The following is a 15,020-nucleotide window of genomic DNA, read 5'->3' as shown; positions in this document are numbered from 1 at the left end:
GGTCGAGTGTTAACATACTTGTTTTTCATCTTACTCCAACAGAAGACCAGATGTAATCTTCCTAAAGAATATTCCCCAACATATCCTGACAACTCTTGGGTGGAGAGGAAGCAAGTTGTACCATGTTACATATAAATGAAAAACCATAAGGTAGCAGACAATACTAAGCATGCACCCGCCCCTATTCAAACACAAAGGCAGAGGAAAAGTTCACGCTAACAATCTACCAAGGGACTATTTTTGGGGAACACACACACACACACACACACACACACACACACACACACACACCAAAAAACAAAACAAAACACAAAAGTAAGAACTCTTCTTGTAGTCTCCAAAAAGGATAGTACTTACATTTTAAATTTCTGAGTTAACCTATGTTGAAACAGTTTTGGAAGTGACCTATTTGTCATGAATTGATAAAAGGCCAACACATAAACACTACGGAAAGGAATGTTAAACATTAGTTAATACTGTGTAACTTGTTTCCTTAAGTTTGCATTTGTCACCAGAATAGAAAACTAACAAAATATTTCCTGGACATTTTAATTTTTTTTCTTGATTTTCTTTTTGTTGTTTTGTATTTCTTTTTCTTTTTCCTGGGTATTTTGAATCTGAGGCATAAGAGGAAGTCTGTCCAGACCTGATAGTGTACTCTTATGAGAGTCTGGAAGAAAGAAGGGACCAACTGGGAACTCAAGCCTATAGCCATGTGTTAACAGCTTGTTGAGTAAAGGATCAGATTACAGAGCTGTGTGTGTGGAGGGGAGGGTGGGGGACAAAAATGAAGACAGGCAGTTTCTGCCCTTTAGGAGGAGTTTCCTATCAATTAGGGGAAACAGTCTGATATAAGACATAGTTGGGAATCAGGGGACTAGGTTCTAATTCTGATTCTGTCATTGATTGGCCATGTGATTGTATAGGGTGGAATTGGTCACTTACCAACTGAGGGAATCACATGAGGAGGTGAAACTGTAAAATTAAGGAATTAAATGTGATAGCATTTCTCTAGGTAAATGCCAAATTAAAAAATATGGTTAAATAAATTTGGAGGCCCCCACGCAGCACCAGATAGATTCACAGAGCATTTAGTGTAGCAAAGGCTCCCAAAGCCCTGCTGTAAGGGAAATTATTAAATTTGTCAATTCCTAAACTTAGTTTTTGACATGACACCTGTTAATATTTGCAGAATATTATTTAGAAAAGAATGGTCTCTATGCCCCTTCCAGCTTTAAAATTCCATCAATATTTTTTACTTTACTACTTCCCTCAGTTGTCGCTGTATTTAGTCTTTCATGGAGTCTGCTGCCCTTCACTTTACTTTTCATGACCTTTACTGCTATTTAAATGCTGACATGATACTATAACAGGGTTGGATTAAATGATCTCTAAAAATCTGTACAAACCCGGAAATTTTACAGTTCTTTGAAAACTATCACAAGCATCTACTGAAGACCGAAAGTATATAACCCAGGCTGTCACCAACTCAGCACTAACATTTACTAAATGAGACCTTTGTTTTAAGTTCAGCCAGAGTACCATCAGATTCCTGGCAGAGCCTTGAGGCACAGGAATGACAGAAGAATACAGACAAGGGATAGAAAACTTCAGAATAACTACAGAGGTCAACTACCCCAAACACAGTTTAGTAAAACTTAGTTTCTTTTTTTCTTTTTCTTTTTTTTGAGACGGAGTCTCGCTCTGTCTCCCAGGCTGGAGTGCAGTGGCCGGATCTCAGCTCACTGCAAGCTCCGCCTCCCGGGTCCACGCCATTCTCCTGCCTCAGCCTCCCGAGTAGCTGGGACTTCAGGCGCCCGCCACCTCACCCGGCTAGTTTTTTTTGCATTTTTTAGTAGAGACGGGGTTTCACCGTGTTAGCCAGGATGGTCTCGATCTCCTGACCTCATGATCCACCCGTCTCGGCCTCCCAAAGTGCTGGGATTACAGGCTTGAGCCACCGCGCCCGGCCCTTTTCCTAGCATATGATTGCTACATTCTTTTTTGCTCTGCCTTGATCTTTAATATCTTACGTTGTTTTAGAAGAGCAATTTTAATACATACACTCAAATTAGTTTTCTCTATTGTCCACAAGCCTTACTCATTAGCTGAGAAGAGAGAAATACCAATCTAATTGATCAAAAAGAAATTTATTTACTTGTCTTCTACTACAGACTTTACAGTAAAATTTCTTGGCTTGATCTGATTCCACTGGAAGGGGCTCATGTACTATCACTGGAATGAACAGAGGCACCAGCTCTGATACTGCACTGACAATTTCTTTTCCTTTTGTCTACTGGTTAGGTGATGCAAAGCTGGAGTATGGTGTGTTAAATTTCTTGTAGACTAGGATGCTTTAGCTCCCAAAGAGGAAACAGAGAGAAAAAAGAGACTAAGGATGAATGATTACACGTCTGAGGCCTTTAGTGTGAGTATTCAGCATGAAGCATGTTCAGTGTGAGTACTTCAAAACATAACAGATGCCATTTAACAGAAAGAAGTAAAACATAAGATTCCTAAGGCTTGCTTCACATACAAAAGAGCAGTTATGAGAACATCCAGTGTGTGTGTGTGTGTGTGTGTGTGTGTGTATACATACATACATATATTTTTTGGATACAGGGTTCAGCTCTGTCACCCAAGGTGGAGTGCAGTGGTGCAATCTTGGCTCACTGAAGCCTTTACCTCCCCTCAATCCTACCCACTTCAGCCTCCTCAGTAGCTGGGACCACAGATGTGTGCCAACACACCCAGCTAATTTTTATATTTTTTGTAGAGACTGGGTTTCACCATGTTGTCCAGGTTGGTCTTCAACTATTGGGCTCAAGCAGTCTTCCCTGCTTGGCCTCCTAAAGTGCTGGAATTACAGGCATGAGCTGCCACACCTGGCCAAAATCCAGTGTACTTTTAAATTGTGTCCTAAAATACAGTAACACTGGATTATAAACAAAATTACTCTTGAAAAGAAAGTATGAACTAACATAAGGCTTAGCAAGACTAATTTTAAAGTAAAAACAAAGCTAGATTTAATCTAAGACATTCTTACTCTAACCGTCAATAATTCTTGGGAACCTAACTAAAGTTCAGTGATCTAATCAGTACTCGGGAGAATCATCATAGCATGTACACAAAATAGAGAATAAAATTTTAATGGTATCAAAAACAAAACTTTTTTTGGCCGATTTAGTACTTGCTGGAATAAAGTTGCAAAATGTTACTCAGTAACTGACTTAGCTTCTAATCAAGCCAGAATGACACACAGTCTGTATATTAAGTATATACAAATACATCCAATATTAACATGCACAGACATAGAAACAAGGATACTACAAAACCAAAATCACCATCTCTACTGATGAAATAATGAACTGAAAACAAAACATCCATCCAGTAGTCCAGAACATCTTATTTTTGAAAAGGTTTCGAATATTGCTCTTTCCAAGAATTCAAATAAACTCCAGATGGTTAAATTTGACTGTTTTCTCAATATGAAAAAAAGAAAGCAGGCATATTCCCATGGCTATAGGAACATACCTTTTACTCAGTGATATCAAATTAAAAGGTTTGACATAATTTCACTCTTCTCAGGTAAAAAGGGCTCTTCATATTCTAGTGGTTACGAATAAATCCCATAAAGTTCTTATGCATTTGAGTGTCATACCACCTACAGCAACATATGCTCAAGTACCTTTAACGATACAGTCATATAGCATGAGTTTAATTTTCCTGAGAACTAAATTAGATCTACAAAATAAACAGGCTATGAAAATGACCTGAGTTCATAGGAATCTCTAAGTTAGAGATTACTTTAGCTTTGCTAAGATTTCATCAAAAGCCTTTTATAGCAAGGGTTTCTTAGTGAGTCACATACTTGGTCATGGAGCCTTGGAATTTTTTTTAAACATTAAAAACAAGTGCTTTATGTTGTTGTGCAAATTCAACAAAGGGCAAAGCAGCCAACAGTACTGAAGTGCTAAGTAAAACCTACAAGTAAGTCACAGATTCTACTATGTTATGAAGAAAGGAGGAGGTGAGAGATACAGCTGACCAACTTTGCTCCCAGTTTGACAATGATTATTGGGAAGCTAAGCAATTCCTTGCAAGATAAGAAAAGACAGCACCTTAAGTGGAACCTAGTGGAAACCACTCAGAAGTGAGGGTTGTGTGCAACAGGGATGGCTACTGATCCCCTCTAGGTAACTCCTCTTTTGTGTGAGAATCCAAGAACCTAGAAATCAAGCAGGGAAACACTGGGTTCATGGTCATTTATCCTAATTATGAATTGCAACTTCTGTTATTATTGTTTGCAAACTACTAAAGATCACATGTGAATTAAGTCATTGAACAGCATATAAAAGAGTATGGTCTGGCTTCAACCCAAGCTTTTCTTTGTTTTTTAGAGACAGGGTCTGGCTCTGTTACCCAGGCTGGAGTGCATTGGTGCCATCAGAGCTCACTGCAGCTTCGAACTTTTGGGCTCGGGTGATCCTCCCGCCTCAGCATCTCGAGTAGCTGGGACTACAGGTGTACACCACTACAAGTGACTAATTTTTGTCATTTTTTGCAGAGAAGGGGGTCTCACTATGTTGCCCAAGCTGGTCTTGAAATCCTGGGCTCAAGTGATCCTCCCACCTTGGCCTCCCAAAGTGTTAGGATTACAGGCGTGAGCCACGGTGACCAGCCCAATCCAAGCTTTTCTGATTTGTGATGTAATCTAATTCAAGGCACTTTAAATGTTTTGGTGCCTTGGTGTATTAACATGTAACATGAGAACAAGATTTATTTACTTACCTCAAGAAGCTAGTACATGGGTTATTGAATGTACTCCTCTTAAACTTTGAGCCCCTCAGATGAAAAGCACTGTGGAAACAATTACAGCTGAAGAAAACCCTTCCAATGCCTCAGAATCCTGACTTACTGTGCCTTGTGTCTCAATGGCACATTTAGAAACAATGTGCACTAGTTAGTGGCATCCCATTCCTTCATATATGTTGTTTGGCACACAAATGTTTGCACATTTAAAACAGCTGTCATACTACCTATTCAAAAGCATTTACTAGTTTTCTAATAAAGCTAATGAAATGTACCCATTATGGAGTACTCTGTGTCAAGTTTAGAGAAACTTTAGCTTTCCCTGAAGTACATGTAACATAATAAAAAGTTTATTTAAAAAATTGAACTAGTGTTGTATGAAGCCATAAGTTTTTAATGAAAAAAGAAAATAATGTATGCCACAGTGTCTATATATTCATCTGAAGAGTACAAAGATGGAGTTCTGAGAAAAAAGGTTTTAACACTATAGAAAATAAATCTGGTTCTTAAATTATGTTCAAAGCAAACATTAAAAGTCATGTCTCATACATTGAAATAAAGCAATTAGAGGTAATAAATTATAAATACAGTAGTTCAAATATTGTTTTAAGCATTAGTTTTTCCTAAACAAGTTAAATTCAAAACATTTTAAATCTGTTATATTTTTTCAAAGGGATGTAAAAATGAAAGCCTTCATAGAAATCTAAAACAATGATACCACCTTGCGATCTCCATATAGAATATGCTGAACCTTGATCATTTTTAATTTATAACATACTTTGGTTAATACATTATGTTCCATATGCCTTTATATTTGGGAGGAATCAGATTGTGATTTGTAGCCTTTACATGCAGTTTACCCAAACCTTCTTCACATCCAGGTCTTGCTTGATTCTCTGGAGAAGGTTTTGTCAGACTCATAATTAGAATGATAGAAACTGTAAATAACTCCTTCAGAACTGAAAACTTCTTTTTTTAAATAAAGTGCTTTTAAATTCAAATATCTGTTGCCCTAAACAAAACTAAAATATACTTTAACCCTGAAATCTCCATATCTTGACACACACATTTTAACAGGAAAAAAAAATCAGTTTTAGGCCATTCATGTCCTTCGAGAGTTCAGATTGGATCTAAATTGGGTTTTGCATCATTATCGTGCTCATGTTTGTACATGAAGGTTAAAAGAAAAAGGGCAACATCCAAAGATGACCAATAGGCAGTATGTGACGTGACAGCTGACCAATAACGGCTCTCCACAAGGCCTTCTCTGAGTTCAAAATCAATCCTGTGATCCAACTCCACTAAAAAGAAAAGAAGTTAAACAAATGAATACAGATTACAATAAAATATGTTCTATATAGACTTACTAGAGTTGAGAGTAAAAATTTAGCTAAATAGAAGTGATTCTGTCACTTTTTAAAAAAGTGACTTTCCATTATCATCTTATAAGAAAAACACTTAAAAGAGTCTCAGTAGTATAGGATTCTATTTGTGAAGTTCTTTCCTTTGTATGCTAAAGTTAATATGAAATAATAAAGGAAGACAAAAAAAATCACTTGGTATATCATAGAATATTTTCAGAGTTAAAAATATTGCTTTCAAAACTTGGCATTACCATTTAATCCTTGTGCCTAATCTGTAAAATAAGGAAAACACCCCTCTTGAAGATTTATGGGCCAGGCTTACATGCAATAATGCCCGTGGGAGTGCAAGAGATCATTCAATCTCCTCCTTAGGGAGGCCCTATATATCCACTGGTTGTGTGGGGGATATGTTAGAAGATAACCATCTGTGTACAGTCCTAGAATGCTTTCTTCTCTACTAGGCTGAATGCCTCACAGGCAACCCCCATAAACTCTAGTCTCCATCCAATCAGCAGGGTCTAACATGTGCCTGGGACATACAAATGCTCATTAAGTGTTTGTTCAACAAAAGAAGAACATGCAGGGTGGCTGGGAAAGTTAAACAGGGAGGAGCAGTGGTGATTCTTGGGAGGAAGGACTTTGCTTGTAACACTGCTGTCCACAAACAATTCAGTGAATTCAATCAACTATTTTCTAAAACCCACAGAAAGTCTTTGCAATACCTGTTAGAGAAAAATCACCTTAATAAATCAAGGCTCTAAGATAATTTCAGTGAACTCATTTAATAAATCCTTAGAGATAAACACTTAAGAAAAATGACATCTTGATCTTTAGGAACTCCTTTAAAACTGTTAATAAGCCATACAGTGTTCTGAAGGGTCTATGTTACAAACAAAACAAAAATACTCAAATCGTTACCAACCAGACACTGTAAAGTCTGCCTCTGAACAAGCACCACAAGGATTTTAAGAGTAAAACTGGCACAAATTAAGAAGGAGATTGGAGAAAAAGTTGGGTTTTGATTTATAATGGGAATTTGGCAATCATATATAGGAAATCATAATACTCTAGGGAAATACTTCATATAAATGCTTAGTTAATGCTTATTTTAAATAGGTATTTTGTGAAAATATCATTTGGTAATTTAAAAATGCTTATGCAGTTGTTATTTTTCTGTTCAATTATGCTCTTCTTACAAGGTATGTTCATAAATCTAGCTACACATTTTCAGAGAAGGTTTACACTTAAGTGGTATAAATACCAATTAGGTTATAAAATACTTGTGAAATACATTGACCTGGGATTTTTACTAAGTTTTTTGGGCTGCTTTTTTTTTTGTTTCGAGACAGAGTCTCGCACTGTCACCCAGGCTGGAATGCAGTGGCACAATCTTTGCTCACTGAAACCTCCCTCTCCCGGGTTCAAGTGATTCTCCGGCCTCAGCCTCCCAAGTAGCTAGGATTACAGGTGCCCGCCACCACACCCGGCTAATTTTTTTTTGTATTTTTAGTAGAGACAGGGTTTCACTATGTTGACCAGGATGGTCTTGAACTCCTGACCTTGTGATCCACCTGCCTCAGCCTCCCAAAGTGCTGGGATTACAGGCGTGAGCTACCGTGCCTGGCCTGGACTGCATTTTAAAATTTAAATTACAATAAGCTAATCAATAACAAGTCAGAAATAGCTGAAATCCATGTGGACTAGTGAGTTAGTAAATGTCCTCATCTTTTGTATTCCATGGGACATTTGTATTAGATTTGTAGGTACATTCTGACACAACAGACAGGAAGATAAAAATAGAACAAGAAACTGGAATGCTCAAGCACAATGAAGATGAGTCAAGATGAATTACAAAGGAAAAAGAAGATGAAAAACAGATGGGAAATGTGTTAATATTAGTGAAGACCACAAAGTTATAATTTTTAAGAATTCACTTTCAAATGCCACTCCATAATGTTTTCCTAGTCCAACACTTTTCAGTTATAATTCTGTTTTTTAAGTCAAAGAAAGGAAGATATTTCCTGTTGATAACACGTGTTATTTGGCTCCACTTTGATTTTATGTTCCTGAAATTCTTCTTAATGTGCTATTACTGTCTTACAACACTGCCTTTGAGTAGACACTCAAATGTTAAATTTCATTCTTGTCCTATATTATGTGCCTGTATCATTTTATCACTTAAAGGGACTTTACTCGGTGTCACTAACCAGATTGGCTCCCTCTATCCTTCTATACTTATCTATAGGTTGTCTCCATCAAAATGGGTATTAGGAAGCTAGCTTGTACTTGATGAACCTGTTTCAGTTTCTTGTCCTCCCTGAAGAAGTTTATTCCAGGCAGTCTGGCTGTCAGTGCAGGGGACCTCACATGTATGTTGGTTATGCAGGTGGATGGATGAAACTAGGTGGGCCTATGTTCCATCTTTTCTCTCTCTTGGGTAGATCACGGAGTTCCCAAGGGAGTGAGGGTCTATCTGGCAGCACCATTCTATATGTGTTGTGAGATCAGCTCTTGGCCAAAGTAGACTCAAATCTACATGGAGTAGCCTAGGACCTACTTTCTCATTATTACCATCTCAAGAATGGGTGTTGTCATACAGGTTGGTAGTTTTTCCCTGCTTTCTCTAGCTGAGCTAGGTCAAAAAAAAAAAAAAAAAAAAAAAAAAGGAGAACATAAAATCATCACTCCTTTTTCTCTCTGGAATGCCCAAGTGACGGAATTTCTCTATCCATAAAAAAAAGAATCAGGTTTCTAAACAGTTGAAGAGAAGTAAAAATGAGAAAAGAAACTGTGTTTTTAAACAATCATCAACTCTGCTTAAACTGTTTTAAAACATGGATTATTTTCTTTCTGGGGTGTCACATACATGGGCTTATTTCTTTCCCTGTTCTCCAAAGTAGAGTATCTGCCACATTCCATGTGGAAGTGCTTGACAATCAAGGAATCTCCATAGTGTGAAGGTCAAGTGTCATCAGTAGTGTGCTTTCATCAGAGAATTATTGTGTGCACAAGGCTTGTCAACAGACATATAATTAGTAATTATAATATATGGTAGAATGTGATGAACCACAAAGCAGAGATACAGTGAAGGATTCTCTGTTCTAAGGAATGAAAGATGGCTTTCACCTGGAGAAATCATAAAAGGCTCTCTGGAAGGAGGAGGATTTGGACATGTAGAGATGAAAAGACATTGCAGGGAAAACAAACAGCATGAGTAAAACCGCAGAGGTGGGAAGCATGGGGCACGAAGGGAAATATGTTAGTTTTCTTGAGAAAAACCAGGAATGATTAAAACAGAGTAGTTCTGACTTTGACTAGAAAATTTTGTGAAACCAAATTGTGAAGGGTCCAACAAATCTAGCCATTCATTTCTCTGTATGAATGATTGAGACCTTTCTCCAGGTGAAAGCAATCTTTCATTCCTTAGAACTGAGAGTCCTTTACTATACCTCTGTTTTGTGGTTCATCACATTCTACCATATATTATAATTACTTATGCAGTTATCTACCTTCCCTACTAGAGTTTATGCTCTCTAGAAAATAGATAATTTTCACACTAGCATCTTTATAGGCAGAATTGAAATTTGTTTCATCTTATCTTTTCTAGTGATTACCATGGTCTCTTGGCTCAAGGTAAACAGTGAAGTAAACAATTGTTGAGTGAATGAAAACAGGAAGTGCAAAAAGAAGCCATATAGATATTACCACCAGAATCATTTTGTGTAGTTATGATTACAGGTTTAACTGCTTAGGTAGCTAGGTAGGATGGTTTTGAGATATTGGATATATGGGCTACTTGGTTGCAGGACAAATATATGAGTGAATTAATTTTCCTTTCTCCAACCAAAAATGCAAACAACATAAATAAAATTATTTCTTTATGAAAGAGGCTGGCTTGGGCAGAGACCAGAGAGAGCACTTACGTAAGATAATTTCTTAAGGGGAATTCACTGAGTTAGATCAACACAAACTGAAGTAGTAAAAGAGTTTTTTTTTTTAATTGAAAAAAATTTATGAAAATTGGTGATCAAATAAAGAAACTGTAAAATGAGATGTGGTTAAAACATTAAAAAAAACCAAAAAACAAAAACAAACCGCAAAATGCTGTAACGTGATTTGTCAAAGACAAAATCCAGTATTTTTTTTTTTAAAAAGAGAAGCTGTGGAAAAAGGAATCAGAAGTTCGTCATAAAAATAATTTTAAACTGCTAAAGTTAATCCATAGTGATACATTTAGAATATACTGAAAATTAAGAGATTAAAAATATCTCTTACATCTAAGAATACTGTTTTTTAAAGTGAATGTACTCCCCTAAACTACATTAAATATTTGTGTTGAAAGCAATCAGCTATGACATACCTACAACGCTAAGTGGTAAATTTACTGATACCTGAAATAACCAAGAATGATTACATTCTTTGTACTATTAGAAACCCTTTTATATCTAAATGTATTAAATGAAAAGAAATAGCAAACCTCTTTGGAGCCTTTAGGACAATAAAGAAGAAAGAAAATGACCTTATGCTTTTCTTCAGGTTCCTTCTTTGTAGAAGTATACATGAGTATACTTTAGCACATTAAGTGGCTACTCAATTTTCAGGTTTTAGAACCACTACCATTTAAGATTAGAACATATGGGAAGAAAATACACATAAAATAGTCTATAATGGTAACACTGAAGCTGATCTCATAGAAGAACTGATCCAATTTTTCAATGAGCAGAAGAACTCTAAGTAGATCATTTTTATAGTATTCTGAATGCTATTCCTGACATATACCATACCGAGGGCATTATCTTTATTCTGCATTACATTTTCCGGAAAAAGAAGTTGTGGGAGATTAAAGAACGATTCTTGAAGTCTGAAATCTGTGAAAAAAAAACACAAGATGCTGTAAAGCGTTGGCTGATGATTAAAAATGGCCTTCAATGATGTAGTGGCCAAAAGTTAGAACACCACTCCCAAATAAGTTGACTAAATCTAGCACACATAAAGTCGTACACATCTAAATTTTTGTAAGGAGCTCTTTCATGGAAAATGTATGCATAAGTAACTTGAAATATAATCTCATAATCTGTTAACACCCAGATATTCCCCAAATTCATAGCTAATTTAGTTCCTAACCTAGTTGCAAAACAATGCTAAAAGAAACAGATCTTTGCATTATATGTTAGAAAAGAAGTCTAGACTTTTCAAAAGAAATGAAGAATAGCTATGTAAGATGCTTCAACTGGATGAAAATAAAATAGGTTTCAATTGACAACACTCATTCTTCACATAAAGAAACAGATCATGAATTCTAAGCCTGTGCCCCATTTTACCCTCAAATAGCAAGTGAATCAAAGTCGGTAGCTTCAGAATAAAGGTTATCTAGAAGAAATGAGGCAACCAATGTAAGTAGAAGGAAGGAGGGAAGTCAGAATCACCTAATTACAATGACCAAATTTCAGAAAGAAGATTTAATGAAGAAAAGTTTTATGATTTGCACGATATAGCCAAGACACAGCACTTACGATGAGAAATTATGATGATTGCACAGATTGCGTTATTGAAGCAAGCCAAATAATTAGTAAAGCAAATCTTGGGAATAGGATTTAAAAGGCAGAATCTTATTATAATTAATAGTCTAATTTTAATAGTTATATCTATATCTAGAGGTGAGTATGTGTAATATGTATAAAATGTTAAGTATGGGTAATATATGAATATGTGTAAGACTCAATGATTACTTCACATTGCGTCTTGCTGACAACAAATTTACCATCTGGACTATCAAAGAATTTATGTGTAAGAATGACATAGTATGTATTTTGTTAAGCTCTCAAAATAAAAAGATGCAATACAGCTATGCACTTCTACTAACTGCTGTTCTGGAAGAAAAAACTGGGTGTTTCTCTATTATTTTGAAATTACGACGTTAAACAGAAAAAAAAAAACTAAAAAGGTTTTATTCCCTCAGATCCTATAGATTCTATACATAAGCTTTCATTACCTTTTTCTAGGGGGTTAAACCCCTGTTCTTGCTCCCTCCCTCACTATGTTTACCAGCACTACTGTTGTGTATTAATGACATTACAGAAAACCATGACTTTTTATCTGCTACCTTACAAAATTCTTTGAAATTAATTTTTCTCAGGAGTTAGAGTTTTCTTGACATCTGCATGTCACAACAGAATTTTGTATTTTCACAGTCACATTTTTGATATTAAGTAGAAACAAGTCAGAAATAGTATGAGAGCTCTTATAGGAAAACTAAAATATATTTAATGCAAATATCAAAGTCTAAAAAAGAATTTTCCAGACTTGCAACTATGAAATTTTAGATACCGAGTCTGGCACAGATAGAATTAAATTAAAAATGCTGTTCCCCAAGTAGGAATGTTCAACCCTATTAATAATTCATCCTGGAGTGGAGTTGACTATGGAAGAATTAGTCAGCCTCTAGGAGTGTCAGACCTGAACTTTCTAAGGATGGATGGCAATGAATGCCATCATTTTACAATTTAGAGTAGCAGACACAGTAAGAACACAACATGATAAGTAACAAATATAATCTGTTAAAAAATTTCTAGAGAAAGAAAAGTTTTCTCCCTGCTATAGTTACAGAAAAGGAGTAGCTAGTTTCAGAATTTATATTTCTTTATAGGTGTCGATGAAAAAATAGGACTTGATGTTTTAGTTTTATTTTACTAGACACCTAAAAATAATGTTGAAGTTCAGACTCTTGGAAGTAAATATATACTAAGTGTATTAGTGTTTCACAACTACTCAACATTTCAAACTTTATAAGTCCACTGGAGAAAGCTTAAATAAAGATCCATTATAATGCTAAGTCCAACATAACTATCCATTTATTTACTCATTTTTTCAATATCTGCTTTACACTAGGTAACTGGGATAGAACTGGAAGCCATTCAGCAGATCCAATAAAATTTCTAAGCTTTGAATAGAAGCAGGATGACTTTGGTATAGCAGTTTTTAAAGTCTCAAGACCAGATACCGCACAGATCTAAAGCAATAATTACATGATTTTTGAGACTGAGAAGATCATATTAGTAAGAATCTACTTTATAAACTTCAGGGGGTACTTACCCTAAAGAGATTTGTTTTATGTTTGATGTTTAAGACCCTGTGCCACAAGGCCCTAATTATTAATATTCTATTAATCCACCAATGCAGAAAGTAAAACTGCATTTTCCTGCCAATTACTGTTAAAAATATAAGCAGAAGGAAAGCATTTTTTTCTTTCAAAGCTAAGGCACACTTTAGATCTTAGAGTTGACTAGCTAGTATTAATATCTTATACCTCCCCCCTGCCCTCCCCAAGTTTTAAAAGATACAGTATAAACTTAAGGAAATAATGTATGAACTAACATGCAGAATCAAGGAAGCCAGAACTGCTATGTGGAAGGGTCTGTGTTGCCACGGTGGTAGCAGAAGGTGAGGCGACTGGTTTCTTCTCATCTTCCATTGAGTCTTTTGATGTTTCAGATGACGGTGTTGTAGATGAACGTCCAAATCTTGAGAACAACATTCCTCCAAGTCCCTTTCCAATGCTAGCAGCCCCTGTATTTCACAAAGCAGGGTAGTCATTCTGTTGAATTACACCACACGCTAAGCTAAAGAGCACCACCCATAATTACAGCCAACTGGCAGAGGGATCAAACCCTAGTCATGTTTTTCCAGGGTGGGAACATAAGAAAATTATAATTTATATTGCAGGTTTCTAAATAAAAATGGTGAATAGAAAGACAGTTGTATAAGCTCTAGGAATATAACATAGGAATATATAAACAAAGGAATCAATATTCTATTTTATTCAAGTGATCATGGTTTATTAAAATATTTGGCAAGATTAAAATCTTTAATAAAAGAACCATGCCATTGATATGAGTATAGATTTACTATTGATATACTTACTACTGAATTTAAATGGATATGTAAGAAAAAGCCATCAACAAACAATGTATTAATATGAGAAAGTGAAACAGCAAGAGTCCAGCAGATAAAGCCTATTTATAGTGCCACCTTGTGGGACTTTATATTAAGGCAACTTGTAACCAAAGGCAATGGATAGATTCAAATAGCACATAATCCAGTTCCAGTGATACAGCCAAACACTGTGCTAGTACTGGAGATCATTCAAAGAAAAATTAAACATCCTTGTTGCCCTCAGGAATCACATAGTTTGAGAGACTTTTAGAATAGATCAGAGAACTGGTTGGTAGGCGTACCCTCTGACACAAGTGCTTTCTTATTTCACAGATGAGCAAGTAGAGCATTAAAAACTATATTATTTGTTTAAGATCTCGCAGCAAGTGGTAGGATCAAGATTAAAACGAGGAACTTAGAACAGCTTTTACTGGTCCATCCAGCTATCTCATATTCTAAAACTATAAGATCTGATCTAATCAGAGACCTTTGAGCTTTTTGGGCCTCAAATACGAACACTGGGAGGGTAGTTAATTCTAGACACAGGGATTAACTATTGGGAGTTTCCTAATACATAGAATGCTTCTAGTTCCCCAAACTTTATGTCTATAAAAGTGCTTATATGCATAGATAAAGAATACTTAAGATAAATTACCTAGTATGCTTGCTTTGCCTATATTTGTTATAGATTCTCCATAGTGTCGGCGGGACAAGACTGGTGAGGTCACGGGGCTTGGTATGGTTGAAATGCCTTCATTCTCTGAAACTGAGGTAGGTTCTTTAGCTGGGTTGAGAAAGCTTGGCTTCATATGTTCATAAGGTAGAGGATTTGAAGTATTGTACCAGTGGATCTGGACAGGTGAAATGTTGCTGTAGTGTTTCAGTATTAATGGTTCTAATCTATAAGCCTTG

At 35.9% G+C, this 15,020-nt stretch overlaps 1 protein-coding gene across 7 annotated transcripts in view; it reads right to left on the bottom strand.

Moving 5' to 3' along the window:
• Window positions 1-3,133: 3,133 nt before the first annotated feature.
• The window catches only part of DDHD1 (DDHD domain containing 1), a 120,563-nt gene continuing 108,676 nt past the window's right edge, over window positions 3,134-15,020 (bottom strand). For 4 of the 7 annotated variants that reach the window (XM_009211550.3, XM_009211552.3, XM_017961181.3 and 1 more), the window contains 4 exons: window positions 14,764-15,016; window positions 13,551-13,742; window positions 10,961-11,044; window positions 3,134-6,113 (listed from right to left, as the gene is read on the bottom strand). In XM_009211550.3, the coding sequence (XP_009209814.1) occupies window positions 5,932-6,113; window positions 10,961-11,044; window positions 13,551-13,742; window positions 14,764-15,016 (711 nt within the window). In that variant the 3' untranslated portion in view covers window positions 3,134-5,931. The remainder of the gene's footprint in view (window positions 6,114-10,960; window positions 11,045-13,550; window positions 13,743-14,763; window positions 15,017-15,020) is intronic. The other 3 variants (XM_009211551.3, XM_009211553.3, XM_003901806.4) reach the window with 1 other exon arrangement.

This window comes from Papio anubis, chromosome 7 (genome assembly GCF_008728515.1).
Source record: "Papio anubis isolate 15944 chromosome 7, Panubis1.0, whole genome shotgun sequence".
Taxonomy (NCBI): domain Eukaryota; kingdom Metazoa; phylum Chordata; class Mammalia; order Primates; family Cercopithecidae; genus Papio; species Papio anubis.
This window is presented reverse-complemented; position numbering and strand designations above follow the sequence as displayed.